The sequence below is a fragment of the Mesoplodon mirus genome (assembly GCF_964341445.2).
Source record: "Mesoplodon mirus genome assembly, chromosome: 3".
Classification (NCBI taxonomy): Eukaryota; Metazoa; Chordata; class Mammalia; order Artiodactyla; family Ziphiidae; genus Mesoplodon; species Mesoplodon mirus.
This window is the reverse complement of record NC_138978.1, coordinates 27,458,451-27,485,841: the sequence shown is the minus strand read 5'-3', so window position 1 is coordinate 27,485,841 and position 27,391 is coordinate 27,458,451. Positions and strand designations below refer to the sequence as shown.

The 27,391-nt window shown below is 54.2% G+C and overlaps 1 protein-coding gene across 1 annotated transcript; it reads left to right on the top strand.

Annotated features, from left to right (window-relative positions):
- The first annotated feature begins 393 nt into the window (after positions 1-393).
- Positions 394-26,854, top strand: LAPTM5 (lysosomal protein transmembrane 5). The gene is made up of 8 exons (XM_082614496.1): positions 394-565; positions 15,769-15,862; positions 16,544-16,620; positions 18,217-18,348; positions 19,419-19,541; positions 20,735-20,830; positions 24,065-24,157; positions 25,448-26,854. Exons 1-8 carry the CDS (start codon positions 479-481, stop codon positions 25,535-25,537), a joined length of 792 nt encoding a protein of 263 aa, XP_082470622.1. The 5' UTR covers positions 394-478; the 3' UTR covers positions 25,538-26,854.
- Positions 26,855-27,391: the final 537 nt, after the last annotated feature.

Genomic DNA, 27,391 nt, shown 5'->3' with positions numbered 1-27,391 from the left:
ATGCTTAGAACATGTAGGAAATACTAGACAATAGCTGTTTTTGCAGCCGGACAGACCTGGGTTTGAATCCTGCCACCAGCACTGACTACTGTGTGATTTGGCTGAATGCCTTGGCTTCTCTGGACCTCTGTGTCTGTATCTGGAAATGGGATTGCTAACAGTCCTTGCCTCCAAGGGTGGTGGTGAGCATCCTCTAAGCAAGGCATGGGTGAAACTGCTTAAACCCCAGGCCTGGCAAATGGTAGGTACCGACGGTGTAAGGGAAGCCCCTCCTGGGAGTGGCAGGGGCCTGCTGCCCTGCTCGGAGGAAAGCTGGGGCCCTTCCCAGCTGCCCCGCCCCAGTTGTGACGCCCTTACCCCTGCCTGTCTGAGGGGCAGGAAGGAAGTGAGGAGGGCGCCTGCAGCTTTCCCTTTTCTGCCCTGTTTCAGGCTCCTGGCTCCTTCCCTGTCAGTGCCTTGGAGGAGGGGAGGCAACACCATGGCCCCCCGCGCGGCTGCCATCCACCAGACCTGCTGCTGCTTCAACGTTCGCATCGCCACCACTGCCCTGGCCATCTACCATGTGGTGAGTGTGCAGGCGGCCCGGGACACTGTGTGTGCGTGTGTGCGTGTGAGGGCGGCCTTGATCTATGGAGACCCCTCGAATGGGAGGACCGTTGCTCACCTTCTCCTCTTGGAACCCTGGACAAGTTCCTTCTCTGCTCCGGGCCTTGGGCTCCCTCTCTGTCCAAAGCGGGGGAGCGGACCCTGCAGCAGTGGCAGGAGTGGGAGGCGGGGTCCTTTTTCTAAGCAAACGTACCTCACATTCTCTCTGAGGCTCAGTTTCTGCCTCTGTGAAATGGGACCTTTAGCAGCCACAAGTTCATCCAGGTACAAATGGAGCAGCAGACGTGAAAGTGCTTTGGAAGCCAGGAATCTTGAGAGAAATGTGAGCTGGGATCATTTTCAGGAAATGGGGTCAGGTCACAGGCATGGGGCCTGGGCCACTGGAGGGGATGAGAAGTGCGAATCTCCCCTTTGTGCTTCCAGAGGGGAGGGAGGGGGCTGTGTCCTCTTAGCTTACATACGAACAGGGTGCCTGGACTGGCCTGAGCGCCTGTGGGCCCAGCCGAGGAGGAACGGGCCCAGAGTTTCCCCTTTGGGGGCTGGTGTGCACAGCCGGGTACGGAGTCTTGTCTCTTATTAACTCAGAGTGACTCTGGGTGAGTCACAGCCCCTGGGGCCAGAGGCTCCCCCTCTGTCTTGGTGGCTGAAGGTTGGGGTCTCTGTTCTGCCCTGTCCAGAGCTATCCCCCCAGCCCACAGCTCCAAGCCACACCCAGCTCCCCCAGACCTAGGGGCCTTCTTCCCAGGGTGACTCAGGGCCTGTGGTTAACAGTTCTTTATTGAGCCTGGAAGGGCTTCCTCAAAATTAGCCTAAATCTGGCACACTGTGGTGGGCTGCTGTAAACTGCTCAGACCTGGCTGCATCTGCTTCCTGCTGCGCGCAGAGCAGGCAGGGCTGTTGGCAAGAGCCCAGCCTTCGGAGGGCTGGTGCTCTTCAGTGTTTGGTGCACAGCCTCTGGATCAAGACTCCTGTGTGCAAATCCTGGCCTCATCACTTCCTAGCTGTGCAGCCTCAGGCCACTTACTTAACCTCTCTGAATATCCGTTTCCTAGTCTAAAAAATGGACATGAGGCTAATAATACTTCTCTGATAGGGTTGTTCTCAGGATCAAGGGAGTAAATATCTACAAGGCACAGAGCAGTGCTTGACAGGTATTTGAGTGCTTTATTATTAGCAGTGCCTCAGACACGGAGCCTGCTGCCAGCACACCTGTAAGTCAAGCAGTCAGACCCCAGAACACTGATTTTAGGCGGGGCTCAGATGTTGCTCTGCCTAGCTTCTACCAACGCAAGAGTGCTCCTGAGAGGAGTGAATGGCACTTGACTGTCCCCAGACCAAGTCCTTCGGGCCTCTTCAAGCTCTGAGATTGTGCAACATTCTTGGAAACACAGTGTAGTAAGCAGGGGTGTCCCTGTGGGAAGCAGGCCCCTGCGTCCCTACCCCTGCTCTGCCACTAACTGGCTATGTGACCTTGGACAAGCTGCTCCCTTGGGCCTCAGTTTTTCCTTTATAAGATGATGGACAAGAGGGTATGGACCAGCTCAGAGGTCTCAAACTCCAATGCCTCCAGGGGCCAGGCAGCTCCTGTAAATGAGCGTAGTGGGGCAGATGGACCTTGCAGTGACCTGGGGAGCCTGTTCTGGGTCTATTCTGGCGGCCGCTCTCTGTTTCCGCTGATTGTTGCCATGGAGGAATGTGGGCCCCAGCAGCCGCTCTTTTGACATTTGGAGAAACAGGAAACAGAGGCTTTTATGTCACAATTTCTGCCGTTTCCATGTTGATGACTGATTTGAGGGAAAAAAGAAATCCCTGTGCAGACCAAGTCAAATCCATTTGCAGGCTGCTGGGCCCTGAGTCTGCCCTGCAAACCCTGGGCTTTGTGACTCTTGCGGTTTCTTTTTGATCATGCCGTCCGAGGTCCTCACCTCTACACAGTTAAGTGACATCAGTTCCTGCCCAAAGAGCTGGAGGATGTGTGGGCAAGTGATCAAGGAAGGCTTCTTGGAGGAGGTGTCACTGGCAGAGGTGTAGAGTTTGGTTGTGGGGAGTATGGATGGGGGAGGGATAGGTGTGCAAAGGTGTGGAGGCTGAGGACAGTGGCTTGTGCAGGGGACCCTACGTAGATTAACCTGGAGGCTTTAGGTTGGGGAGCAGGAGGTGGGAGCGATTTGGAGTGACAGGCTGGAGGCTGGGCCTTCACTATAGGGCACTATTGATATTTGGGACTGGAGAATTCTTTGTTGTGGGGACTGAACAGTACATTGTAAGATGTTTAGCAGCATCCCTGGCCTTTATCTACAAGATGCCAGTAGCACACCGCCAGCTGTGATAACCCAAAATATCTACAGATACTGCAAATGTCTCCTGGGGGTGAAATCACTCCCAGTTGAGAACCACTGTCTTTACTGTGGGTAATGGGGAGCCATGGGATGTTCTAGACCCGAAGGCAGGAGAACAGAAGAAAAGTCTGGAAGCCGGGTGGTCTTCTCTGGGCTGGGGTCCTCGATTGATTCTGGTGGAGGATCGTCCTCCTGCTCCCTCTGTAAGAGGCCTCTGCTCCTTCCCAGAAAGGGCAGGGCCTGGGGGCTTTCTCTGTGGCCTGGCAGTTGGGTGGCAGGTGTGCTGTCAGGGCCTCGAACATCTGGATGGAAAAAGAGAAGCTGCCATCCAGATGTGTTGATCACCCAGATTGGTCGTCGTCTGGAGCCAGTCATGGGCGACGGCCCTGCACACGGAGAGCTATTCGTGGACTGGACCCCTCTGGGGAGGGTTAAATCGGGCTCTTGGCATCCTGAGACAATGCCCCACTTTACTGAGTCATCGGGGCGTTATTACTGGAGGACCTCCGTGTCCAATGGCTGGAGGACCTTCCTCAGCATTTCACTGGGTTTGTGTAGAGGATTCCCTGGTTCGTGAACGTTTTCTGACTCCAACTTGCACACATAGAGGAGTCAGAGAACTTTTGTAAATTGGCCTCTTTGGTTCTGGTTTGTCTGGCAACCCGAAGCATGTCTGTCCCAAGTTAATGGCAGGAGATAGGGACCCAGAAGACCCTTTTGCCTAGAAATATCTCCCTCCCTAACCTCTCCTCTCCAAGGTGCCTGGAATTCCATTAGAAATTTGGTCTGATAAAAAGCTTAAACCTGTGGCGATTTCAACCCTGTAGCAACAGGATACACCAAAACAAGGCCAGGAGGAAATGAGACTGATGCTGGCCATGGCTTGTCTCTGGGCTGTAGGTTGTGAAAGCTCTAATTTTTTGCTACTTTTCTGTATTCTCTGTATTTGGTACAATGAACATGTATTACTTTTTAAAATAAACGTTTTATTTGAGAACACTTTTGGATTTACAGAAAAATTGTATAGTACAGAGTTCCTGTATACCCCACCTCTGGGTTCCGTGATTGTTAACATCTTATATTAATATAGCACATTTGTCACAATTGATGAGTCAATATTGATATACTATTATTATTATTATTTTTTTTTTGTGGTAGGCGGGCCTCTCACTGTTGTGGCCTCTCCCGTTGTGGAGCACAGGCTCCGGACGTGCAGGCTCAGCGGCCATGACGCGCAGGCTCAGTGGCCATGGCTCACGGGCCCAGCCGCTCCGCGGCATGTGGGATCTTCCCGGACAGGGGCATGAACCCGTGTCCCCTGCATCGGCAGGCGGACTCTCAACCACTGCGCCACCAGGGAAGCCCGATATACTATTATTAACTACCGTCCATACTTTATACAGATTTCTTCAGCTTTTCCCTAATGTCCTTTTTCTCTTCCAGGATCCCACGTTATATATAGTCATGACGCCTCCTTAGATTTCTCTTGGCTGTGATAGTTTTTCAGATTTTCCTTGTTTTTGATGACCTTGACAGCTTTGAAGAGTACTAGTCACGTATTCTGTCAAATATTCATCAAATGGGACTTGTCTGGTGCTTTTCTCATGGTTAGACTTGGGCAATGTGTTTCGGGAGGAAGACCACAGAGGTAAAGTGCCCTTCTCCGCACTTCATATCAAGAGTGTGTACTTCCGCATGTCTTATCACTGTTGGTGTTGACCTTGATCACCTGGCTGAGGTCGCATTTGTCAGGTTTCTCTACTGTGAAGTGACTTTCTCTATCAGTGCTCTGGGGTCTGACCACTCGACTTACAGTTGTGCTGGCAACAGGCTCCGTCTCTGAGGCACTGCTAATAATAAAGCACTTAGGGCTTCACTGGTGGCGCAGTGGTTGAGAGTCCGCCTGCCGATGCAGGGGACACGGGTTTGTGCCCCGGTCCGGGAGGATCCCACATGCCGCGGAGCGGCTGGGCCCGTGAGCCATGGCCGCTGAGCCTGCGCGTCCGGAGCCTGTGCTCCGCAACGAGAGAGGCCACAACAGTGAGAGGCCCATGTACTGCAAAAAAAAAAAAAAAAAAAGCACTTAACCTCCATTATTTAAAGGAGCCTCTCAAACATGTCTTTCTTTTCTGTGCTCAGCCCCAGGCCAGCACATGGGCCTGACTCATTCCTGGCCTCTGCCCTCTAGGGATTCCAACCCGCCAAGGAAAAACTGTGATAATGGCGTTGATGGATGACAGTGCTGGCTCTTATGGGGGCACAGATGAGAGGCCTTAGCCCAGCCCTGGGGTGGACACTGGGGATTCAGCAAGGGCTTTTGGGAGGAGGCTGGAGTGATAAGGATGAGCAGGACTTCACTTGGGAATGTTGGAGGAAAAAGGGCATATGCTTGTGGAGGGAGCAGAGAGCAAAGGCAGGGAGGTAGGAAAGGCCAGGTGATGCTCTGGAAGCACGGAGAAGCTCATAGAGCTGGGGTCGAGGGTGGGATGGTCGTGAGGTGTGGTGGGGGAGGCTACAGAGGTCAGCAGGGATAAGACTGGACCAAATGCCTGGCTTCTTTCAGGCTTCATGGTAGAAGGATGGATCTCTGTTTGACCCAGTTCTCTCATTTCACAGATGAGTGAACAGAGGCCCAGGAGTGTCCTTGACTTGCTCCAGGTCACACAGGGAGGTGGGGGAAGGTCTTGCTCCAGGCCTCAGCTACCAGCACCCAGGTGTGTGGGATGAGCCAGCGAGTGATCAAATGAATTCTTTACCTGGCCCACGGCCCAGGGGTGGTCTGTCTGTCTCTCTGAGAGACCCTTCTGTCACCCAGTCTTCATTTCTTCTTTATGGTCCAGCTCATGGGAAGCCTCCTCCTCCAGGAAGCCCTCCTGCTCGTCCTCCTCAGAATTCTAGTAGCTCTTCTCTCTCTGCTCCACTTTGGGATGGAAAAGATCACAGACCTGTCTCTATCACTCACTCATGATATGACTTTGAGCAGGCAGGTGCCTTTGCTGTCTGAGCCTCAATTTTCTCTTCTGTTAAATGGGGCCAGTGGTCCCTGTCTCAGGGTGACTGTTTTGAGGTATTGAGCTGATGTGACCCCACTGGAGAGGAGGGCTGGCAGGCGAGTGCCCAGTGTGGGCTGTGGGACGTGACCAGAGGCCACTCCCCTTTTGAGAGATCATCTGTTTGGGGCCTAAAAATAGGTCCCAACTGTTAGGTCGTCTGTTAGAACCTCTGCCTTCACGCCTGATGCCTCCATGCGGGGTAGAGTGGGAGTCGTGGCCCCTCCCCAATGCCCTGGCCAAGGGGCCCTTGTGGGAACTCAGTTGTGCTCCCCATCTCTGGGGTGTGCACTCTGCCTTCTAGCTTATAAAGTGTTGGAGCCATCGAGAGGACCACTGGACCCCCTGGGCCAATGCGGGGTGACACGCAGGGCCTTCTGGGGGCAAAGTTGGTTTCTTTCTGCACCAGGCCTGGTGGGCCAAGTGATGGTGGCCAGTCATCTGTGTGAGGTGGGCTAGGACAGGCCAGACCCCAGGCTCTGCCTTATCCCTTCCCCACTTCCTGGTTCTCAGGCCCAAGGGAAGGGAAGGGAAGGGAAATAAGGGGCTTCTGGGAATTGGGGGTAGAGAATGGTGGTTCCAGAAATCGGGCATCACCTTGGTCAGAGGGACCCACTGCTGTCAGAGGGCCATAGCTGGGAGAGGCACCAACCTGGGGGAGGGTCCAGGGGCTGGTGCAGGGGCTGGGGCCCCGATCAGACCCGGCCCCGTGGCTGGAAGGCAGAGCCTGGGTGGGCCGAGGTTCTTGGTCACCACCCTAGTCCAGAGCCTCCCAGGAAGTGAGGCTTTTATTTTGAGCCCAGGGCAGTGGTCCGGAACCAGGACTTCGCTCTGAGCTCACTATGAGGCCTGCATTGGTCTCCCAGGGGACCTGCACCCCACCGGGGGAAGGGGAGGGTGCACAGAACCTCTAATGAGGCAGGAAGCTGAGCAGGGAGCTGTACAGAGTGAGGCACTGGCCCCCGCCTTCCACCCCTCAGCCCTGCTGCAGGCCCAGCGTGTCCCTCCCCCTCCTCGAGCCTCAGTTTCTTCCCCTGTCAACCGGGGGCCAATAACTATGACCTGCAAGGTCAGAGGCTCAAAGGAAACCAGGTGGGAGACACACCTAGCACCCAGCGAGTGCCCCACACATTGTAGCTACCCCTGGAGCCCCCATTTGACAGAAGAGGAAACGGAGGCTCGGACAGGCCAAGCGACTTTGCAGCCCCGGGGTAGATAAAGAACAAGAGCCCGGGTGTCCTGCTCGGGGCCCAGGCTCCGCCGCTGCTGCTCCAGACCGCGGTGGGGGAGGGGCAGGCTTCTTGGCAGCAATGGGGTGGGGTTCAACCGTAATATCCGGGGAGCCTCGTTCTTAGAAACACGGAGCCCGCATGCAAAGATGCAGTCTCAATGGCACCTGCAAAACGGGGGGAAAATGGGAATGATAATTGAAGTTGCCTCCTAAGGCTGAGGCGGGGACGAATGAACGAGAGTGGGTGTCAGTGTTCAGAGGACCTGGCCTCTCCTAAATGCTCCAGTAATAGTAACATTTACTGTCACGTGGGGACCTTTGCCCTGAAGGTAAATAAGGAATTGATGTTTTATGGGGATTGTTTGGGGGGGGTACAGGGTACTTCTCTAGATACTCAAGAAGTGGAGGAGGATGGGGGTGTGGACCAAGCCTGGAGGCTGACTCTGAGCTCCCAAATGGGTGCCCATAAAGGATGACCACCCCCCCGCCCACTACCAAGAATGGCAGAAGCCACTGGGATTCACTGGGCCAGAAATTTTGCCCCTAGTGCCCGCTCCTTCAGGGGAAGGCTTGCCATCCTGTCTTCTTTCATGGGGGCAGGTCTGAAAGGTCAAAGGGCAGAAAGCAGAGGACGGGCCTTGCTGGGCTGTCACACGCAGGGCACAGGCAAGGCACAGGGCTCAGAGGATGACACACTGGCTTTCCTGGACGTGGTGCCAGAGCAAGCTGCTCCCGTCCTGGCACTTCCCACCCTGCAGGGTGATGAATCTTGGCACGCGCCATCTGAACTGTGTTCTCTGCCAGCTCCTGGCCTTTGTACAAGCTGTCCCCTCCGCCCGGGGTGCTCTTTCTCCCACCCCTGCTGACCCCAAAGTCACATCCCTGTAAAACCACATGTCCCAGTCGCATCTCCTGCATCCCTCCACTGGCCCAGCCACCCAGTAGCTACCATTTCCTGGGGGCCTCCTCTGTGCCTGGCACATGGTAAGCCCAAGTCACAGTTCCCCAAGAGAAGCTTCTTGCAGTTTCCTAAACGTGTCTCACTCTCCTTTGCTTTCGCTCCTGCTGTTTCCTCTGCCTGGAGCACCCTTCCCACTGACCTTTGGAAGAAATCTTCTTTTAAGACTCACTGCCTCTCAGAAACCTTCCTGGAGCCCCAACTCCTGGACCCCGAGCTCCCAGCGTTTTCCCCCCATCCCAGGGCAGCTCCCACCCCCACCTGCTGGGGTCCTGGGGGTCATGTCTGCCCTGGAGGCCCGGAGGCTCATCCAGGGCTTGGCCCAGCCTGATCCATCTTTGTAATCCCCAGGGTCTGACCCGGTGGCAACCAATCTCGATTTTATTTGACTTTTGCAAACCTTTTATTGATGCATAATTTATATAAGTGCACGTCTTGGTGACCTTTTTCAAAGTGAACAGCCAGGTAACCTCTACCCAGATTGAGAAATAGGATGGGACCAGCCCCCAAGGGCCCCTGGTGTCCCCACCTCATCACTACGCGGCCCCCACTGACTTCTTCCAACACACGTAGTTCTAGAAGTATCCAGGGATGAGATTACACAACATGGGCTCTTTCTTTCTCTCCACATTGCATTTGTGACCTTCCTCTGTGTGACCGTGTGTATCCAGCTCATTTCCCCCTTGCTGTATAGTATTTCACTTCATGAATATATCACAATGTATTTGGCCTGTTGTACTGGGGGAGGACATTGGGGTTGTTTCCAGGGTGGGCTATTACAATGGCCACGGGGACCTGTAGCTTGGAGTCCACACCAAGTGCTTCTGCTGGTCACTCGATCTTTCTGAATCATCATCTTTGGTAGCAGACATATGTCACCTCATGTGCTCCTTCCTCACTACAGCTTTGCTAGTGGGTGGAGCCTTCTTTCTGTTCTACAGATGAGGAAACTGAGGCACAGAGGAGTAAAGGGGCCAGGCGGGGTTGGGGGGGACAATTAATAGTAGGAGGGGCCGGGGATGGGAGGGAGGACAGCAGAGCCACAGCCTCCAGAGGAGCCAGGCTCGCAGGGAGGTGAAGGCAGCCCGGCTGGGGCAGCAGCTGAGCCTTGGCTTTGGGGGGGAGGGAGCGCATCATGATGTTTATCTGGGCCAGCTGGGGAGGTGGCTGGGGAGACAGTGCTGCAGGGGCGGGGGAATGATCCCCACGCAGTGGCCCCCGATAAGCTGTGACAGGAAGTGTGGGGTGGGGTTGGGGCAGGGGAGCTTCCTCCTGACACTGACACATCTGGTTCTTTGCTCCCATTCTCTCGCCAGACAGCCCCAGGGGACCCCCAGGGAAAACAGGGTGGGTGGGTGAGGTAGAGGGGACTGAGCTTCAGGGTGGGGGCAATGATGATGATGAGGAAGAGGAGGAGGAGGACAGTGATAATAATAATAGCTTGAGTGTGCAGGAGCCCTTGAGTTCTTAGGCCGCCAGAGTCGGAGGATGTAGGGTCAGGGTGGAGCAGCCCTGGAAGGGGAGAGGGGCAGGAAGGGCTGTGCACTTGGGACCGGTTTCCCATTGTGCAAATGGCATTATCTCTCTTGGGGAGGGTTGAGGACAAGCCCAGCCCAGACTCCTTGTGCCGCTTCGGCCGAGGCACCCACAGTCCCTGTTCTCCTTGGATGTAAGTGGGTAAACAGTCCTGACCTCACAGACTTGTGAGGAGAAGTGGACTTAACAGACAGGAAAGTGTCCACACACCGGCTGGCACATAGTAGATGCTCACTGAGCGTTGGGGGTCCCTGTAAATTTTACCCCTCAGAAGCTCAGAGGATGGGTTTCTGCCTGCCTGCTTATGAGAGGGTGGGTCCTAAGCCCCCCAGGAGGTCCGAGAGGGTGGGCCCATGTTCTTGGACCGGGAACTGGTGTTTGATCCCCAGAGCCAGAGGATCTGGTGTCACCACCATCATAACATGCTATCACCTCTGCCATCAGCAGCAGCAGCAACAGCATGGCCTTACGGCCACTGCGTTTAATTACAACTTCCCACCAGCCCTGTGGTTACCTCTATCACCACCACCCCTGCAGCATCCACCGCCACCTCTATTATCACTGCCCAGAGGAGCATAACTGTCACCAGCATGCCAAATGCAGCCACAGGACAGCCAGTCCTGCCTCCCAGCACCGTCACCATGGGCAGTCCCGCCTGACCCTCCCCTCTATTCCGTTCAGCGGCGGCATCACCACCGTTATGGCCACGGCCATGTTCAGTAGTGCTCCCATCCCGCCACCCTCCCTGATTCTTCCTCTCCTCCTACAACTGCTGGCCCCTTTATTTCAGCTCAGGCTGTTGGTTGCTTCTCAGAGCCACCAGGAAAACAAGTAGAAATTCTCCTGGCCTCCCAGCCACTTCCTCCATTGCTCAGCTTAGGGAAGTTGTGTTTGTAATTGAGAAAGAAGAGACGGGGAGGAGATGAAAATGAGAACTGAAACGGGGGAGAAGCCGAGGGAAGAGGTGAGAAAGGGGAATGGAGGGTGGAGGTGGCAGTGGGCGTGCTGAGAGTGGCCAGGACTGATTCGGTCATGCAGCCCGAGCCCTGGTGTGGCGTCAGGAGGACGGAGGCTGATTCTGACTCTGCAACACGCTCGCTGTGTGGCCTTGGGCTGGCTACTGCCTCTCTCTGGGCTTCACTTTCCCACCAGTGACATCCCCTCTTTCAGGGAAGAGGCCTTCCCTGCCTCTTCCCTGCCCCCGGGTTTCGCTGGGTCTGTACTGCTGGCTCTGGGCCTTTACACACCATGATCACTCTGCCTGGAATGCTTTTCTCTCCTCTCTGTTGGAAAACTCTGACTTATCCTTCAAAGCCATGGTCAAGCTTTTCCTGTTTGTGAAACCCTCCCTGAGCCTTCCAAACAGCTGTGATCACTCCCTCTTCAGGGACTCTGAGCCCCCTGCACGTCCCGTGTCGTGATTCTAAACACACTGGTCCCCTGTTGGGCTCCCCTGGGGACTGTGACACCTGCAGGTCAGGGTCAGTGGTTTTCCCAGACAGGGCCTGGAGACAGTATGTACTCAGAGAGTGTTTACTGGATGAATAAACGAGGGAGCAAGTGTATATCTGCCCAAGGGTGTGCACTGATGGAGCACTTGCTGTATGCCAGGCTTGGTGATGGCACGTCATTTGACCTGATAGCAACCCTATGAGGCAGGTCCAGTTCTTATCCCCATTCCCCAGATGAGGAGACTGAGGATCATAGAGGTTAGTGGCTTGCTCAAGGCCACAGAGCTGGGGTTGGGGCCCTGGCCACTTGATTCCAGCATCCTGGCTCTTAACCACGTGATCTCACCATGTGGAATTAAGGTACAGTGAGTGAGAAGATGCTATTATGGAGGAAAAGTTGGGTGCGTGAATACCGTCTGCCTGAGCATTGTGGGAGGAGAGAAGCCCCGTTCTTGTCGCAGGAGGGCATGAGTCATGGCCCAGGCAGGTCCCCAGAGCTCAGGGAGAGGGCAGCTCTGTGTCCAGGTGGAAACCAGGGGCGTGAGGGGAAGGGGAGGGCCAGGTGGCCTGGGAAATCTGGACTCTTGGAGTTTCCTGGCCTCTCCCAGCTTATGCTATAGGTAAGCCAGGCACTTTCTGGACTTACAAACAGCGCTTGGTTGGGGACTTGGGTGGAGCAGTGAGGGCTTTCTGATGAGCGGGGTGCAGCTCTGTGGTGGGAGACTCTGGGCAGCCTAGGTGTGACATGCTGCGAGTGGCAGGAGTTCAATCATTCCAGTGCGAATAGGGGTGACTCTCCACGTTGACTGGAGGAGGTAAACTGAGGCCAGGGAGGAGCCAGGACCTGGCCAGGGTTACACAGCCATGAGGCAGTGGGAGCGGCCTCAAGTTCCAGCTGCTGTCCTCTGAGCTGCGGGTGTCCAAGGATGGGGGTCAGCTGCCAGGGGAGAGTGGGCAGATGGTTGGTGAGACGAGGGCTGGGCCCCAGAGCAACCACTCAGCCTTGAGTGAGTGGAGCCTGGACCCTGGGAACCCAGGCAACAGGGTTCACATCCCAGCCAGGCCATGTGACACAGGGCGTGTGAATTTTCCTTGCTGAGCCTCCATTCCTCGTCTATACCATGGGGAAAATGTTGCCTCTCTTGAAGGGTTTTGGGAGATGGTGCAAGTCTGTGTGTACAGGTCCAAGCACACAGTAGGTGCACAAGAAATGTCAATTCCTCTCCACCCCATCTCCTAGGGAGCTGAGACGCCTATCTTTCTCCTGGATCAGGGACTGGTGTCTTCCATTGAAGGTTAGGGGCCAGGAGAGGGTCTGAGTCAGACTCTGAGGTTGCCCTGCTCTGTGACCTGGGGCTAGTTCCTGCTTTCGGTGAGCCTCAGTGTTCTCGTCTGGCAAATGGGGACAGAATTATCTCCCTCTCTCTACGGGATGGTTGAGAAGGTGAAATGGGGTAAAGGATGAGGCTGGTTTTAAACATAGGTGGTTTTTACGAAAGTAGAAATGCTTCTGGTGTCTGCTGCTGCTTCTTGCACAAGCTGTGGGAGGTGGAGGAGACGGCAGAGGGAAGAGGAGGTGGGTGCCCTGCTGACTCTGCTGGGCACCCACATGGGAGTGGGCGAGGAAGGCAGGCCTCAGGCAGAGCCAGGAGGCCGGGAGATGCTGGGAGGACAGTGGAGGGGGGAAGAGAATCAGATCCAGGGCCCACTGACCTGGGTTTGAATCGCGGCCCTACAGATGATCAGCTGGGAGGCTTTGGACAAATTACTGGACCTTTCTGAGCCTTGCTTTCCTCACCTGTGATATGGGGGTGGGAGCATTAAGAACAGTCCCTTGGCTGGGTTTGGGAGGATCACTGGGATGGTGTGGGTGGCAAATCTGGCATGGAGTCAGGCTGTACAAATGTCCCTCCTCTTCCCTCCCCTTCCTGGGGTCCCAGGATATTCAGGAGGCGTGGTTGAAGAGGGGCAGCTGGGACGCTAATGGCAGGATTGCAGACATGGTGGCAGGGCTGTGGGAGATGTTTGGGGCCAGAATTGAGGGTCTGGGGAGTGGTTGGTGTGTTAGCACTGGTCTCCAAATCGGAGTGATACCCAAGGTGAGCACTGGGGCCTCAGAAGGACAATATTAGAATTTCTAAATTTGTCAATCATGTTCTTTATTCATTTCTGGATATTTTTGGTAAGTGTGTTTTATGATGTTCATTATAAACCAAGACCGTAGCACATGCATATAATTTGGAAATCAAGAAATAGAAAGTAGTGTGTGCAAAAGGTTTTGTTGACATAGGCACATGATCAAAATATCTGAGCCCTCTGGGGTCGGGGCTAGCAGGGCTCTGAGGTGACTTGGGGAGTGGGGTGTGTGGGAAGGCATCAGGACAGCACTGGGACACTGGGACTCCAGTCTCCACTTTGTCCCCAACTTACTGTGTGTCCTTGGGCAAGCCACCTAACCTCTCTGAGCTTAGAAAACAAGCAGAAGGAACTTATAAAGTAAGTGGGTAGAGGCTCTTTCCAGTGATTGGACATTGGGGTTGTCTGATTCTGAGCTTCTATCTAGATCTCAGACAATCCTGGACTCTTGGGATTTCAAAAGCCTTCTTGTGCCACGGCTGATGAATGCTAGTGCCCTTCTAAGCCCAGCTGCGGCGACTCATGTGTGCTCTGCCCCAGGGAGCCCAAGAGCTCCCATTCTTTCAGGGTGCCCTGTTCTGTCCTGGACTGAACCGTCATCTGCCTCCTTTTCTCTCTCCCTCATTACAAGGGAAACTGGGAGAAGAGGGGCTGGAGCTCCAGGCTTTAGGGGATGAGGAAGCCGCATTTCTCTCTCCGAGCTGTTTCCTGTGGGTAGCAGCCACAGCCCCCGCCATGTCTGCTTTCCGCTCTGAGCTGTTTTCCACTCTCCTGGTGAAACAAAGCCTTTCTGGTTCACCCCACACCACGTAGAGGGGGCAGCTAGAGCAAGCTCACTGTCAGCCCCCTGACACTCTCCTCACGGTACTGCTCGACTGCCCCACGTAAGCGCACACCAGCCAGAAGCAGATTATACTTGCTGAGCACCCGCTGCCAGCCTCCAAGCTCAGGGCTTTGCAAATACAATGCAATTTGTTCCTTATTAAATCCAGTGATTGCCAGTTTCCAGATGAGGGAATTCAGAGAGGTAAAGTGACTTGCCCAAGGTCACATAATGACCTGGATTCAAATCTATCTCTGACTGACTCTGGAGCCTAGCTCCTCATCAGTCTTCTCTGCTGTCCCTTTCTGCCCCTGAACAGGATGTAATATGGTAGGAAGACAAATTGAAACCTATGTCTGAGCTAAAAAAACCCACACAATCAGCTAGGGGGAAACAGATGGTGGGTGTCTAGTTGCTTGTCAGCTGAGCGTCAGTTACTAGTGGAGGGCCGCCTAGAAAGCCAGTGTAAACTTAGGCCATATTAATAGAGGTAGGACATCCACTACAAGGGAGGAGACATCTTGTTGGCAGTGTGGGCAGATGGCATCTGGAGAAGTGTGTGTGTATGGTGGGGGGAAAGCCTTGCTGTAAGGACATGGACACAGAGAAGGTTGTGAGTTCCCCGTGGTTGGAAGCATTTAAGTAGAGGCTGCATGGCACAGTATTCTTGCATTAGAAGATGGAGGGCAGGGGTAAGGTGACCTCCAAGGTTCTTTCAAACTGCAGTTTTGTGGCTGGACTTCAGTTATTGCCAGGGCCATGGCAACACTCATGCCCAGCAGGTTTGCCTCTTCTCTGTCATTCTTAGCAAGGGTCCCCTGAAGGAATAGGCTTGATTCGTTCATGCATCCATCCCTCCGTCCGTCCTTCTGTTCATTCATCTACCACAGCTAGAGCAGCGAACAAGAGAGACACAGTCCTTCCCTACCTAGAACCTATAGTCTAGAGGGAATAATAACGATAATAATAACACAGATTGAGCGCCTATTTGTCAGGTACTCTAAGTGAATTATCCCATCTGGCCCCGCTACAACCTTATGAGACAGGTATTATTATTATCCCCATGTTGCATATGGGGATTGAGGGGCCATGGGGGCTGGGATTCACAGGTCAGATGCTCCCAGGCCTGTGTGGATGATCCCAAGAACTTGAAGTTCTGTGATGCTCCGATGCTGTGACTAAGATCCCATGATGCTCAGAGTTTTCATTATAAAAGAGAGTGCAGAGCAGGGGCCCAGTCACTGGTGAGAGCCCTCAGTCTCCCCCGCTTCCTCAAGCCTGACCTTCAGGAGTCACAGGTATCGTGTGCTCTCCTGGGATGTTCTCATTTACTCCTCCCATCTGCCTCCTTAGGTAGCTGTCAGTATTATTCTCATTGTACAGCTGGGGAAACTGAGGCACAGAGAGGTCAAGTAACTTGCCCAGGCTCACACAGCTAGGAAGGGGAAGGAGGAGGAACGACGAGCTTGAGCTGTCTGTCTGTACAGGCCACGCTTTACCTGGGGTGCCCCACTGACCCGCGTTCCATCTCCTCCAGCACCCCTCCTCACAGGCCCTGGCTGCACGCCGTCGGGGTGGGAGGGGTTGGTGGCGGAGCTGTGCAGGCCCCGGCTCACTAATGCTCTGTTCTGCCCCCAGATCATGAGTGTATTGCTGTTCATTGAGCACTCAGTGGAGGTGGCCCACGGCAAGGCCTCCTGCAGGTTCTCGAAGACAGGCTACCTCAGGATCGGTAGGTCCAGGGGAAGCCGATGTGGGGTGGGGTGGCAGGGGCATGGGCACCGGCTAGGGGTGGAGTTGAGGCTCTGCCACTTGTCCTTTTTGACGTCTGCAAATGGAGAAAGTCCACTTGTTCACACCGAAGTCTCCAGGTGTGAGAGCAGATAAGATGGCGCTTTGCAAACCTAATCAGCTTAGAACGGTGACAGCCGGGCTCTCCCGCTCAATAGCAGCCTGTCACCCAGAATAAAATCGAAACTCCTCACGGGGGCTCCAGCCCCTGCTCTCTCTGGCCGCATTCCCACGCCTCGTAGCTCCATCCACGCTCCCCCTCGCTCCCCATGCTCCAGCTGCGCTGACCCCACCAAGCTGGGTTGTGTCTCGGGGTCCCTATCTGGACTCCTGGTCACTCTGCCCACAGGCCACCTCCTCAGAGGCCTTCCCCCACCTCATCCCAGTTAAAGCAGACCCCAGGCCTCCTTCCCACCCTGCACCCTCTGTTATACTGTCCTGTGTTACCTGAACTGTTCTGTGTGCCCCTCAAGACTGAGAACTGCAGGAGGGTAGGGCCTGGGCTTTCTGGTTCACTGGCATAGTGCCCACACCAGTGGTTCCCAAAGTGTGGTCCTTGGAACCCCAGGTGTGGGTTCCTGGGGGCACTTCCGGGCCCCTCACTGCTCTCTTTGCCTTTCAGCGGAATTGATCTCCAGCTTCCTGCTCATCACCATGCTTTTTAACATCAGCCTGAGCCTGCTGATCGGCGTGGTCAAGGTGAGTGCCTGGTCGGGGAGGGGAAGGGGGTCCAGGATCTGCGGGCTGGCAAGGAGGCCTAGCTGCCCTCCTGGCTCCACCCTATTCACACCCACTATGTGGGCAGCACTGGATGCTGAGAGGTGGGAGGTGGGTATTTGGAGGAGATTCAAACTGCACCCTCGAGAGCTTCACTGACGTTTTGGAAACCCCCTTTTCCACACCAGGTCCCTCAGGTTGGAGGCCTCGGTTCCCTGTGAAAATACACCCTCCATGCACGAGGGTGTGCACAGCCGGCTGTGGGCACTGCTGATCATCGACACTTTGGCTGAACTAGCTGGCAACCCACATCCTTTTGAACTGCAAATGGTGGCAGGGAATTTGGTAGAGAAAAAAGGAAGGGTCATTCTGAGGCCTAGGTAGAGGGGAGAAAGCAGTGGGTTTTGAAATCAGTGAGAGGAGAAGAGGGGAGAGTGTAGATGCGTCCAGCTCAGTGCCATCCAGCTAGCTGTTGAGAGAGAGAGGCGGGCTGCGACTCAGCCTCCTGCAGAGAGGAACCTGTCTGTCCCTTGGCCCCCAGCAAGGCAGGAAGCCAGGCCCCTGCCACATAGCCATGAGACCAGACCTCGGAAAGAGAATCCTTCCTGGACAGACAGTGGTGGACTGGCCCTCCCAGGGCCAGCAGGATGGGGTGGTGACTTGGGGCTAGTTTGGAATGTCTCCACCTTGCCTGAAATGCCAGTGTTCACTCCCTAGCTAACGCTACTCTCTCGGGAGCCCTACACCGCAGGGAGTCATTTCACCTTGGTTCCCGGTGGTCCATGCAGAAACACAAAATGGATCAGGTCATCCCTGAAGCCTCTGAGCTTCAGTCTGGGCTGTTTCAGCTGCCTCCTGAGTGATTTTAGACAACCACGTGAGAAACCACGAAACCACCTTTTCTGTGATTTTTGTCCCCAACTGTGGGTTCCTACGCATTTACACTGGTCATAGTGGTCACTTGCTTTCAGTTGAAGGAGGGGGACTTCAGCCTCAGCCTCCCAGGGTCTCTTACTATGACTGAACATCCCCGGGGGTGGCCTACACAGAGGCAAGACCTACTGTTAAAGCAGCACAAGACATTTCCCTCCTCCGGGCCTTGGCTCAGGCCAGCCCTTCTGCCACCAATACTCTCCCCTTCCCTCCTGCTTCTTTCCAGCTCTAGCCCTGGTGCCCCCACTTCCAGGAAGTCTTCTCTGTTTCCCTTCTCATTTGTCAAATGGACACAAAGTCTTTCGCCACTGGGTTCTTAAGAGCAAGTTGAGGCAGACCCTGGTCCTGGAGCCCCCAGGTGCTTATCTCTGTAGATGGGAACTATCCCTGGTACCTCCTGGGACGCCGAGACTGCTCATCCTCAGGGCCTGGGCCTTACCTTCTCCCCACGCCCAGAGCCTCCCTCAGAGGAAGGCATGTGGATCCCCATGAGGTGACCTCAGCCAAGCCCCGCAGGTGATTCAGGAGAGCACCGAGTTCCCCGGGACGGAAGGGAACTGTGGGCCAGGGGGCCCGTGGAGCCATCAGGCTGCATGGAAGAGCCTTGTGCAAGGGACCCCTGACCATGCTGGGCCTGCCTTTCAGAACCGGGAGAAATACCTGCTGCCTTTCCTGTCCCTGCAAATCATGGACTTCCTCCTGTGCCTGCTCACCCTGCTGGGCTCTTACATCGAGCTGCCTGCCTACAAGTTCGTCTCCCGGAGCAGCAGCTGGGTGGTGAGTGTGTCCCATGTCCCACAGCCGGCCAGCGGGGGAGGTGCAGGAGCCCAGGCCAGTGAGCGTGGGAGCCCCCAGGGCCCTTTCTAGTTGGTGAGCTTGAGCAAGTCCCTGAGCTCCTCCAAGTCACCCCACACTTCTTTTTTTTTAAAAAAGAAATTAATTAATGTATTTATTTTTGGCCGCGTTGGGTCTTTGTTGCTGTGCGCGGGCTTTCTCTAGTTGTGGCAAAGGGGGGTTGCTCTTCATTGCACTGCGCGGGCTTCTCATTGCGGTGGCTTCTCTTGTTGTGGACCACCAGCTCTAGGCATGCAGGCTTCAGTAGTTGTGGCACGTGGGCTCTAGAGCACAGGCTCAGTAGTTGTGGCGCTCGGGCTTAGCTGCTCCGCAGCATGTGGGATCTTCCCGGCCCAGGGCTCAAACCCGTGTCCCCTGCATTGGCGGACAGATTCTTAACCACTGCACCACCAGGGAAGTCCCTCACCCCACATTTCTTCCTGTAAAATGTGTCTTGAGATCATGTGTTATCAATATGTCTTATGAGCATTACATGAGGAAAGCGTGCACAGGGTGCTCAGCATGTGGTAAGAACGGAAAAAATGCCAACCACGTGTGAATTTACACCATAGGGACAGGGACATGCCCCGTTTCCCTCCCCAGCCCCTCTTTTGTCCCTCCTTTGTAACCACGTTGAAGAAAGGAAGGTAAGGATGGTGAGCATCCTTGGTGGGAATGCCCGCAACACCTGGTGCCAATCACAGACACAGTTCCCCAAAGTTGCTTTTCACACTTCCCCTAACTGTGGTCCTTGAAGAGGCTGAGAAGCTACATTATAGAAGGCCCTGGGCTGGGAGTCAGGAGACCCTGGTTCTAGTCCTGGGTTTGTACCAGCCCATGGTGTGAACGTCTGAAGAATGGACCTCCATTTCTTTCTGGGTACCATGGACCAGAGAGTCGTCAATGTCTCTGGCTGACAGTCTCTCAAGCTGAGGGGCCACTGTGTGCCCCGTGGTACCCAGGTCTCTGGGTTGGGGCTGACTTACTTGCTGGTCTGTCTTCTTCCTCCAAAGGGCCCCTCCAAGGTCCCACTGATGACCCTGCAGCTCTTGGATTTCTGCCTGAGCATCCTGACTCTCTGCAGCTCCTACATGGAAGTGCCCACCTATCTCAACTTCAAGTCCATGAACCACATGGTGAGTCTGGGCTGAGGGTCTGCTCCTATCACTGGCTCTGTGGCCTTGAGCAAGTTGCTTTCCCTCTCTGTGCCTCAGTGCTTAGGCTGGGTTCTCTAAAAGTGGAGCTTGGAGAGGGATTCTTGTGCGAGTGATTTCCTGAAGGACAGCTCTCAGGAAGAAACTTGAAAGGAATGAGGGAAGCAAGTTAGACAAAAGGAAGAAACCAGGCACACATGTGGCTTTAGAAGTAGCACTGCTTGATCCCAGAGGGTGCCCTGGAATATGAACTGTAGCGCAGAAATGGTATTAGTGTTTTCATTGCTGTCTAACAAATGATCCCCAAACATAGTGATTTAAAACAATAAACAGTTGTTACCTCACATAGTTTCTGAGGATCAGGAATTTGGGAGTGGCTTCGCTGGGTTGTTCAGACTCAGGGTCTCTCTTGAGGTTGCACCTGAGATGGGGCTGGGGCTGTGGATGCCAAGGGCTTGACTAGGTCTGAAGGATCCACTCCCAAGCTGGCTTACTGGCGTGGCTGTGGGATCTTTGCCTCGGTTCCCCACCGTGTGCGCCTTTGATAAGGCTGCTTGAGCATCCTCATGTCATGGCTTCCGGTTTCCCCCTGGTGGGTATCCGAGAGAGAGCAAGGAGGAAACGGCCCTGTGGTCTTGGAGGTCACACTCACCTCTCGACATCCTATTATTTGTGAGAAGTGAGCCTTTAGGTCTAGCCCACACTCGAGGGAGGAGTGTCAGAGGATGTGTGCACATGTTTGCAAATGCCACAGCAGTTGTCCCACCAGAGCAGGAACCTTCCATCAACCAGTCCTGCTTGTGAGGTGCCCCTAGGGGACGAGGCATACCTCCCAGGTATTTCAGGATTAGGTGGTTCCGTCAACCAAGACTATCCTCCAGAGAAGGACACGGGTGTGGCCCACCACCAGCTGGGGGATGGGGCACCAGCCAGATAAGGGTCACTTGGACAGGCATCAGCTGCATCTGTCTCCCTGGGTTTGCCCACCTGTCAGATGAGGCTGATGGTAGGTGGTACTGGCCTCCTAGGGCCCTTGAAGGGTTGGGCCAAGATAATGGCTGTGGCACAGCATGTTCCTGTGTGCTTGGAGAGCTGGCTTTTATTCCTCGATGTGTCGGTACTGTTAGTGTTCCTTATGGCCACAGACACTGATGTGGCCCCCAAATCTGTTGCAGAATTACCTCCCAAGCCAGGAGGGTATGGCTCACAGCCAGTTCATCAAGATGATGGTCATCTTCTCCATCGCCTTCATCACTGTCCTCATCCTGAAGGTGAGTGGCCCCTGCCCCACGGCTCAGGGAGGGGTGGAGAGGCTGAGCTGCCCCGGGCCCACCGATGCCAGACTGTTAAGAGGCAGGGAAGTGTGTCTTCCAACACTGTCCCCCCTGCTTTTGGCTCCTAGCTCTAGCCCTCCCCACACCAGCCCCTGTGCCCACACATGGGCTCCTCAGGGACGCCCCCTTTAAAGCAAGTGGATCTGTGAAGACCCACCTGTGTTCAGGGGTCGGGGACTTAATGTGTGACTCAGAGAGACCTGATCCAGGGGAAGGAGGAGCTATTTTGTCTGGAATTAGATTCAGGAAGTCCTGGGTCTGAATCCCAGCTCTCCCCTCACTAGCTGTGTGGTTGGTTTTCAAGTCACTTCTCTCTGGGTCTTGGGTCTCACCTGTGAAAGGGACACCCTAAGTCTTGCTTTGCCCATGTTAACAGCTTTACGTGATTCAGGCGCCAAAGTGTAGATGGGCCCTGAGGTCGTATTACTAGAGGTTTGGTGATGAGAAGGATGGAGGGGATTGGTTTTATTCTTCTCAGGGGTAGTCAGGCTCAGAGGATAGAGTCCTGTTTCAGGTCCCAGTTCTTGGAGACATGGGACAGACAGGAGTGCATTAATCGCAGCACCACAGGACTTCCCTGGTGGCGCAGTGGTTAAGAACCCGCCTGCCAATGCAGGGGACATGGGTTCGAGCCCTGGTCCGGGAAGGTCCCACATGCCGCGGAGCAACTAAGCCCGTGTGCCACAACCACTGAGCCTGCGCTCTAGAGCCCGTGAGCCACAACTACTGAGCCCACGTGCCACAGCTACTGAAGCCCACGTGCCTAGAGCCTGTGCTCCGCAACAAGAGAAGCCACCACAATGAGAAGCCCGCGCACTGCAATGAAGAGTAGCCCCCTCTTGACGTAACTAGAGAAAAGCCCGTGTGCAGCAATGAAGACCCAATGCAGCCAAAACTAAATAAATAAATAAATTTATATTAAAAAAAAAAGGCAGCACAACAGGAGGGTGAAGAGGCAAGAAAACGCTGCCGTCTTCGGGAGTCAAGGAAACCAGGGCAGTTCAGCTTGGGAAAGAAATGACTCAAGGGGGACCTGATCGCAGCCTCCAAGTACCCAAAGGACTCTCATGGGGATTCTAGAGGCCACAATGGGGCCCTGTGGCCGGAAGCCACAGGGAGGCTGATGTCGACTCAAGAAAAGGAAGGGCTTTTAAAAGTGTTCTTTTCTGATTGTGAAAGTAACATATGATCCCTGTAGAAATTTAGAAACTACAGATGAGCAGAAAGAAGACGATCAGCCCACCAACCACCGCCACTCGGAGAGCAGCACCTCTGATATCTGGGTGCATTTCCTCCCCCTCTTTTTATGTGGGTGGTGTAGCCAGACATCACTGCCTCCTTACATCCCAGGCCCTGAGCAGTCTCTGCTCTCACCCAGTGCCAAGCTGGAAACAACTTCGCTCCTTTTAACCTTTCCTCAAAGGACTGACCTAGCACAAGCGCATTAGTGATGCACAGTGAGAATATTCCTGAAGGCTCGGGGGGAACAACGTGGAGGTTTACGTCATATACCCTGCTGGAGAGAAACTGCCCAAACCCCACCCCACACCTCCGTCCCTCCCCACCCCACACCTCCGTCCCTCCCCACCCCACACCTCCGTCCCTCCCCACCACACACCTCCGTCCCTCTCCACCCCACACCTCCGTCCCTCCCCACCACACACCTCCGTCCCTCCCCACCACACACCTCCGTCCCTCTCCACCGCACACCTCCGTCCATCCCCACCCCACACCTCCGTCCATCCCCACCCCACACCTCCGTCCCTCCCCACCGCACACCTCCGTCCATCCCCACCCCTCACCTCCGTCCATCCCCACCCCTCACCTCCGTCCCTCCCCACCCCTCACCTCCGTCCCTCCCCACCCCTCACCTCCGTCCATCCCCACCCCTCACCTCCTTCCATCCCCACCACACACCTCCGTCCCTCCCCACCCCACACCTCCGTCCATCCCCACCCCACACCTCCGTCCATCCCCACCCCACACCTCCGTCCCTCCCCACCACACACCTCCGTCCCTCCCCACCACACACCTCCGTCCCTCCCCACCCCACACCTCCGTCCCTCCCCACCCCTCACCTCCGTCCATCCCCACCCCTCACCTCCGTCCCTCCCCACCCCTCTCCTGTTCTTTATCTTCATGCAGTGGGAGTTCTCTCTGTACCCCGACTCCCAACCCTGCCTCACTGGCTACCCTTCACTTACTTGCTTTGCCCTGGCCCTTCGTACTTCATTCTTTCATAATTCATTTTATTTATTTCTGCTCCTTTTAAGTCCCCATCATGGGGCTCCATAAAACAAGGGACCTTCTCGATGCCAAGACCTGCTCTCCTTCCTTTGGGGGCAGAGTGAGACTTATTGGCTATTGTTCCTTGAACACACCCCTGGGGACTTCACTCCCCACCCTGGAACGCTTCTCCCCAATTCTTACATCAATTGCTAAGAGAAAGCCGTTGCTCACATTATCTGACAGATATATACATCCATACATATGATTTTTCTGCATTTATAAACATGGGATACTACTGCATACACTGTTGGATAATCTGCTTTAAAAAAACAACATATCGGGCTTCCGTGGTGGCGCAGTGGTTGAGAATCCGCCTGCTGATGCAGGGGACGCAGGTTCGTGCCCTGGTCCGGGAAGATCCCTCATGCCGCGGAGCGGCTGGGCCCGTGAGCCGTGGCCACTGAGCCTGCGCGTCCGGAGCCTGTGCTCCGCAAAGGGAGAGGCCACAACAGTGAGAGGCCCATGTACCGCAAAAAACAAACAAACAAACAAACAAACACAACATGTCGTAAGCAGTTTTGAAGACAAAACTTTCCCACTGTCAGCTCTGTCCCAGGATGGGCGGGGCCACCTCAGGAGATGGTAAGCTTCGAGTCCTCAGGGGCGGAGAAGCAGGATCTGCAGGATTATTGCCAGGGAGGCTGGAGGGTGGTGCAGAAGCCTCTAAAAAGCTCCTTTCTGTGATGAGTCTGTGGGGCAGTGAAAGGGAAACACCTGGAACACCTGAGACGGGCAGGTGAGGCCCCGTCCAACCAGAAGAGGGCTCTGACCTTTCAGGGTAAGCTGGGGATCTCCAGGAAGCGCCCAGCATCTGTCCTAGGCCTGCTGGGGTGGTGAGAAGAAGGGTCACAAAGCACAGCCTGACCTGGGCCTTTTTTCCAGGTCTACATGTTCAAGTGTGTGTGGAGATGCTACAGATTCATGAAGTACATGAACTCGGCCGAGGAGAGGAGCAGCTCCAAGATGCTGCAGAAGGTGAGCCTGCTGGGGGTGGGGGGGCGGTCAAGTCCTAGCTCTGCCACTCACTGTATCATTTAGGGCAGGTCTCTCTGCCTTGCTAGGCCTCAGTTTCTCCACTCGTAAGATGAGGGTTGGACCAGAAGAAATGGGAAGATCTCTTTCCACTCTGATTGTCTAGGATTCTATTCATTCATTCATGCATTAAACATTTTCTGCTTCTTACTCTTTCCTGGACTCATATCCAACCCTTCGGATTCAGAGAAAACTAAGATGCCACCCTGTCCTGGAGGAGAGTATAGTCCAGAGTGAATCTAGACACAGAGATCCAATTACAACTCGGTGTGAAGCACAGGGGCAATGGGAGCACAGAGGAGGCACCTGGCTTCACCTGGGGTGTCAGGGAAGGCTTCCTGGAGGAGGTAACACTTGACCAAGTCTTAGACTGTCAGCGGGTACAAGTTAGCTGGGAAAGGGGAAGGGGCCTTCCAGGCAGAGAGATTAAGTGCACTTAGAAGCAGCTGATTGGAAAAATGATGGGAAAAGTGCAGCTGGTTTAAATTACTGGAGGCTCACTTTCCTCAACTGTAAAATGAGGATTGTATTAGTCAAGAATTTTTTGGGTTGCAAGTGTCAGAAACCCAACTCTCCCTCACTTATGTAAAAAATAAAATGAATTTATTAGCTTATAGAACTTGAAAGTCCAATGTAGGTCTGGCTCAGGCATGGCTGAGGCCTGATGTCCAGACATGATCTTATTTTCAGGATGAAAGGCAGCCCTTTCCTCATGGTAGCAAAATAGTTGCCGAAATCCCTAGGCTGTCATCCCACCCTCTCAGCAACCCCAGCAGTAAGAAAGACATCCCAGAAGCATGTCTGATTGGTCCAGCTTGGGTTACAAGCCTATCGCCAAACCAGTGACGATTGACAGGAGGATGAGATTCTACTCTGAGTGACCACCCCATGAGACATGAGGTCTCATGTCCATTCCCCCAGATCAGAGGGCTGATCAATTCTTTTGAAAGCACATGGACTGAGAATGTTTTCCCAGGGAAAACAGTGTGTTGTTGTCAAAACTAGGGGGCTTGATGCGGAACAGGCAGAGGCAAGTCTGTCCATTACAGGAACAGAAACCGCACCTGTCCTGTGCATGCCATGCCTAGCACATAGTAAGTACCCAAGGCATGCTAGTCATCATCATCATCAACATCATTTTGCCAGGGGTGGGGGCTGGAGCCCCTTAACCCCAGGTTGGGGTAGTGGTCCCATCTGATCAATTCTCAGCCCTCATCTCTCTGTTTCTCCCAGGTGGTCCTGCCATCCTATGAGGAAGCCGTGTCTCTGCCATACAAGATTCCGGAGGGGGGCCCAGCACCACCCCCATACTCAGAGGCGTGACATTCACCAGGCCCCAGCCCTGGTGCTGGGAGGGGCGGAGCTACCTCGCAATCTGCTTCTTTGCTTAGGTGGCCCCTGTGGCCTGGGTGAACCACCTGGCTGACTTCAGGACAATCCGCTTGTGTCCCGCTCGCTGGCCTGCTTTTCCTGCGGGGCCTGGGAGATGCTCACAACTGGGTTAACCCCTTTAGGCTGAATGATTGGGTCTCAAAAGTTCAGTCCAACAGCACTCAGCTTCTTTTGATCAGCTCTGACATTGGTTTAAATGATTGGTCTTTCTAAAGTCAGTGAGTTTGGTTAAATAACTCTCAACTTGACCAGTTTTACCAAGTGGCTGACAAATCACAAACACACTTGTCATTTCAGTGAAAACAATGTGGTCAAATAAAAGAGTCCATTGTGTCAGTTTGCAAATAGTTGTCAATTCACAGAGCAATTTAGTCAAGTAATCATCAGTTAGTCCTCCCCACCAAATACATACATCCATTTTCTTCCAATAGTTCCTTAAACAATTATTAAGTCAGCCAACCCTCAGTTAATTTAGAATAGTGATAAAATCCAATAATAAAAAAATCAAATTAGCCCCCCAAACCATTCAATTCAATCTAGTCCAATAACCGGCTGCCCCCTGCGGTCAATTCAGCACTTGTGCGTCCTGAATAATTGTTAATTCAAACGAAAATTCAGTCAGACAGTGCCAAACTGTCATTCAAGGGCTAGTCCCAGAAATAACTGTTGTTTCAATCATCAGTCTCTACAAACGCACAATAGTTTTGCTAAAGAGTTGTCATCCTCAACAACCAGTCACACGCAGCCAGTTTGGTCACATGGCAGTGGGTCCTGGGAAACGGGTCTCCTCATCCGCGGTCATTTCTAGTAATAAGCTGTCAGGCTGTCCCACAGCCCATCCGTTGCCAGATAGGTTGTAGGCCACCCAGTTCTGCCCGACGCTTGTGGTCAAGCAGAAATTCAGTGCTGAAATCAGGCAAACCCATTTGTTGGACTAAATCCACAGGTTAGTTCAGTCAAAACAGGCAAACCCTTTGTGGGCACAGTCCCCGCCTGGGGGGTTCATGTTGGTGGGGCCATAGGGAAGGTTTTGGTCCCTGCACCCCCTCTTTTGCCTGCTTCCCTGGGGGTTGGGATTCCCGAGGTCGCTGACCCAAAGGCGGAGATAAGGCCACAGAGGCGGGTTCTCTGGGGTCTGCAAGGGGGGTGCAGAGGGAGAGGGCTGTGCAAGGGGTTCCCCACCACACCACTGTGTCATTGCTTTGTGTGACGGGGAAGAAGTTTCAATAAAGCAGCAACACGCTTCTCTCTGGCTGATGTGGTTCCTAAAATATGGTGTATGGCCAGGGCTGGGAACACAACCTCCATCATCCCAACACACACGCACACACACACACACACACGTGACAGTTCATTCAGTCCAGAAACTCTCAGAGGCCATGTCCAGCTAGAGAGTGTCATGACCTGGCACTGTTTCTGATCACAAATCATGGACCCTCTAAGCACCCTGATGTCTCCCTGATAAGGCATGGACTCCATTCACCTGGACAGCACCCACCTGGAGCCAGGTCCTACACTGGGCACTGGGGTGACCACAATAGGTCAGACTAGCCTCCAGTTACCCCCCATCTGGAGAAGGGGAAGACAGATATGTAAATGATTATGATAGCCTGTAATGATTATAACACCGTCATGGGGAAAGTCTGAGGGACCTAGGACAGCCAGAGGAGGCTTCTTGGAGGAGGTTTCACCGAGCTGAGTTTGAAGGATGAAGGGGCGGCAGTGAGCAAACTGGGGGAGGATGCTTTGGGCTGAAGTGGCAGGATGTGGGAGGCCTTGTGGAGG

Coding starts and splice junctions, on each gene's coding strand:
- LAPTM5 (XM_082614496.1), top strand. CDS start 479: ATGGCCCCCCGCGCGGCTGCCATCCACCAGACCTGCTGCTGCTTCAAC. Junction 16,621..18,216: donor TGCTGATCGGCGTGGTCAAG/GTGAGTGCCTGG, acceptor CCTGCCTTTCAG/AACCGGGAGAAATACCTGCT. Junction 19,542..20,734: donor TCAAGTCCATGAACCACATG/GTGAGTCTGGGC, acceptor AATCTGTTGCAG/AATTACCTCCCAAGCCAGGA.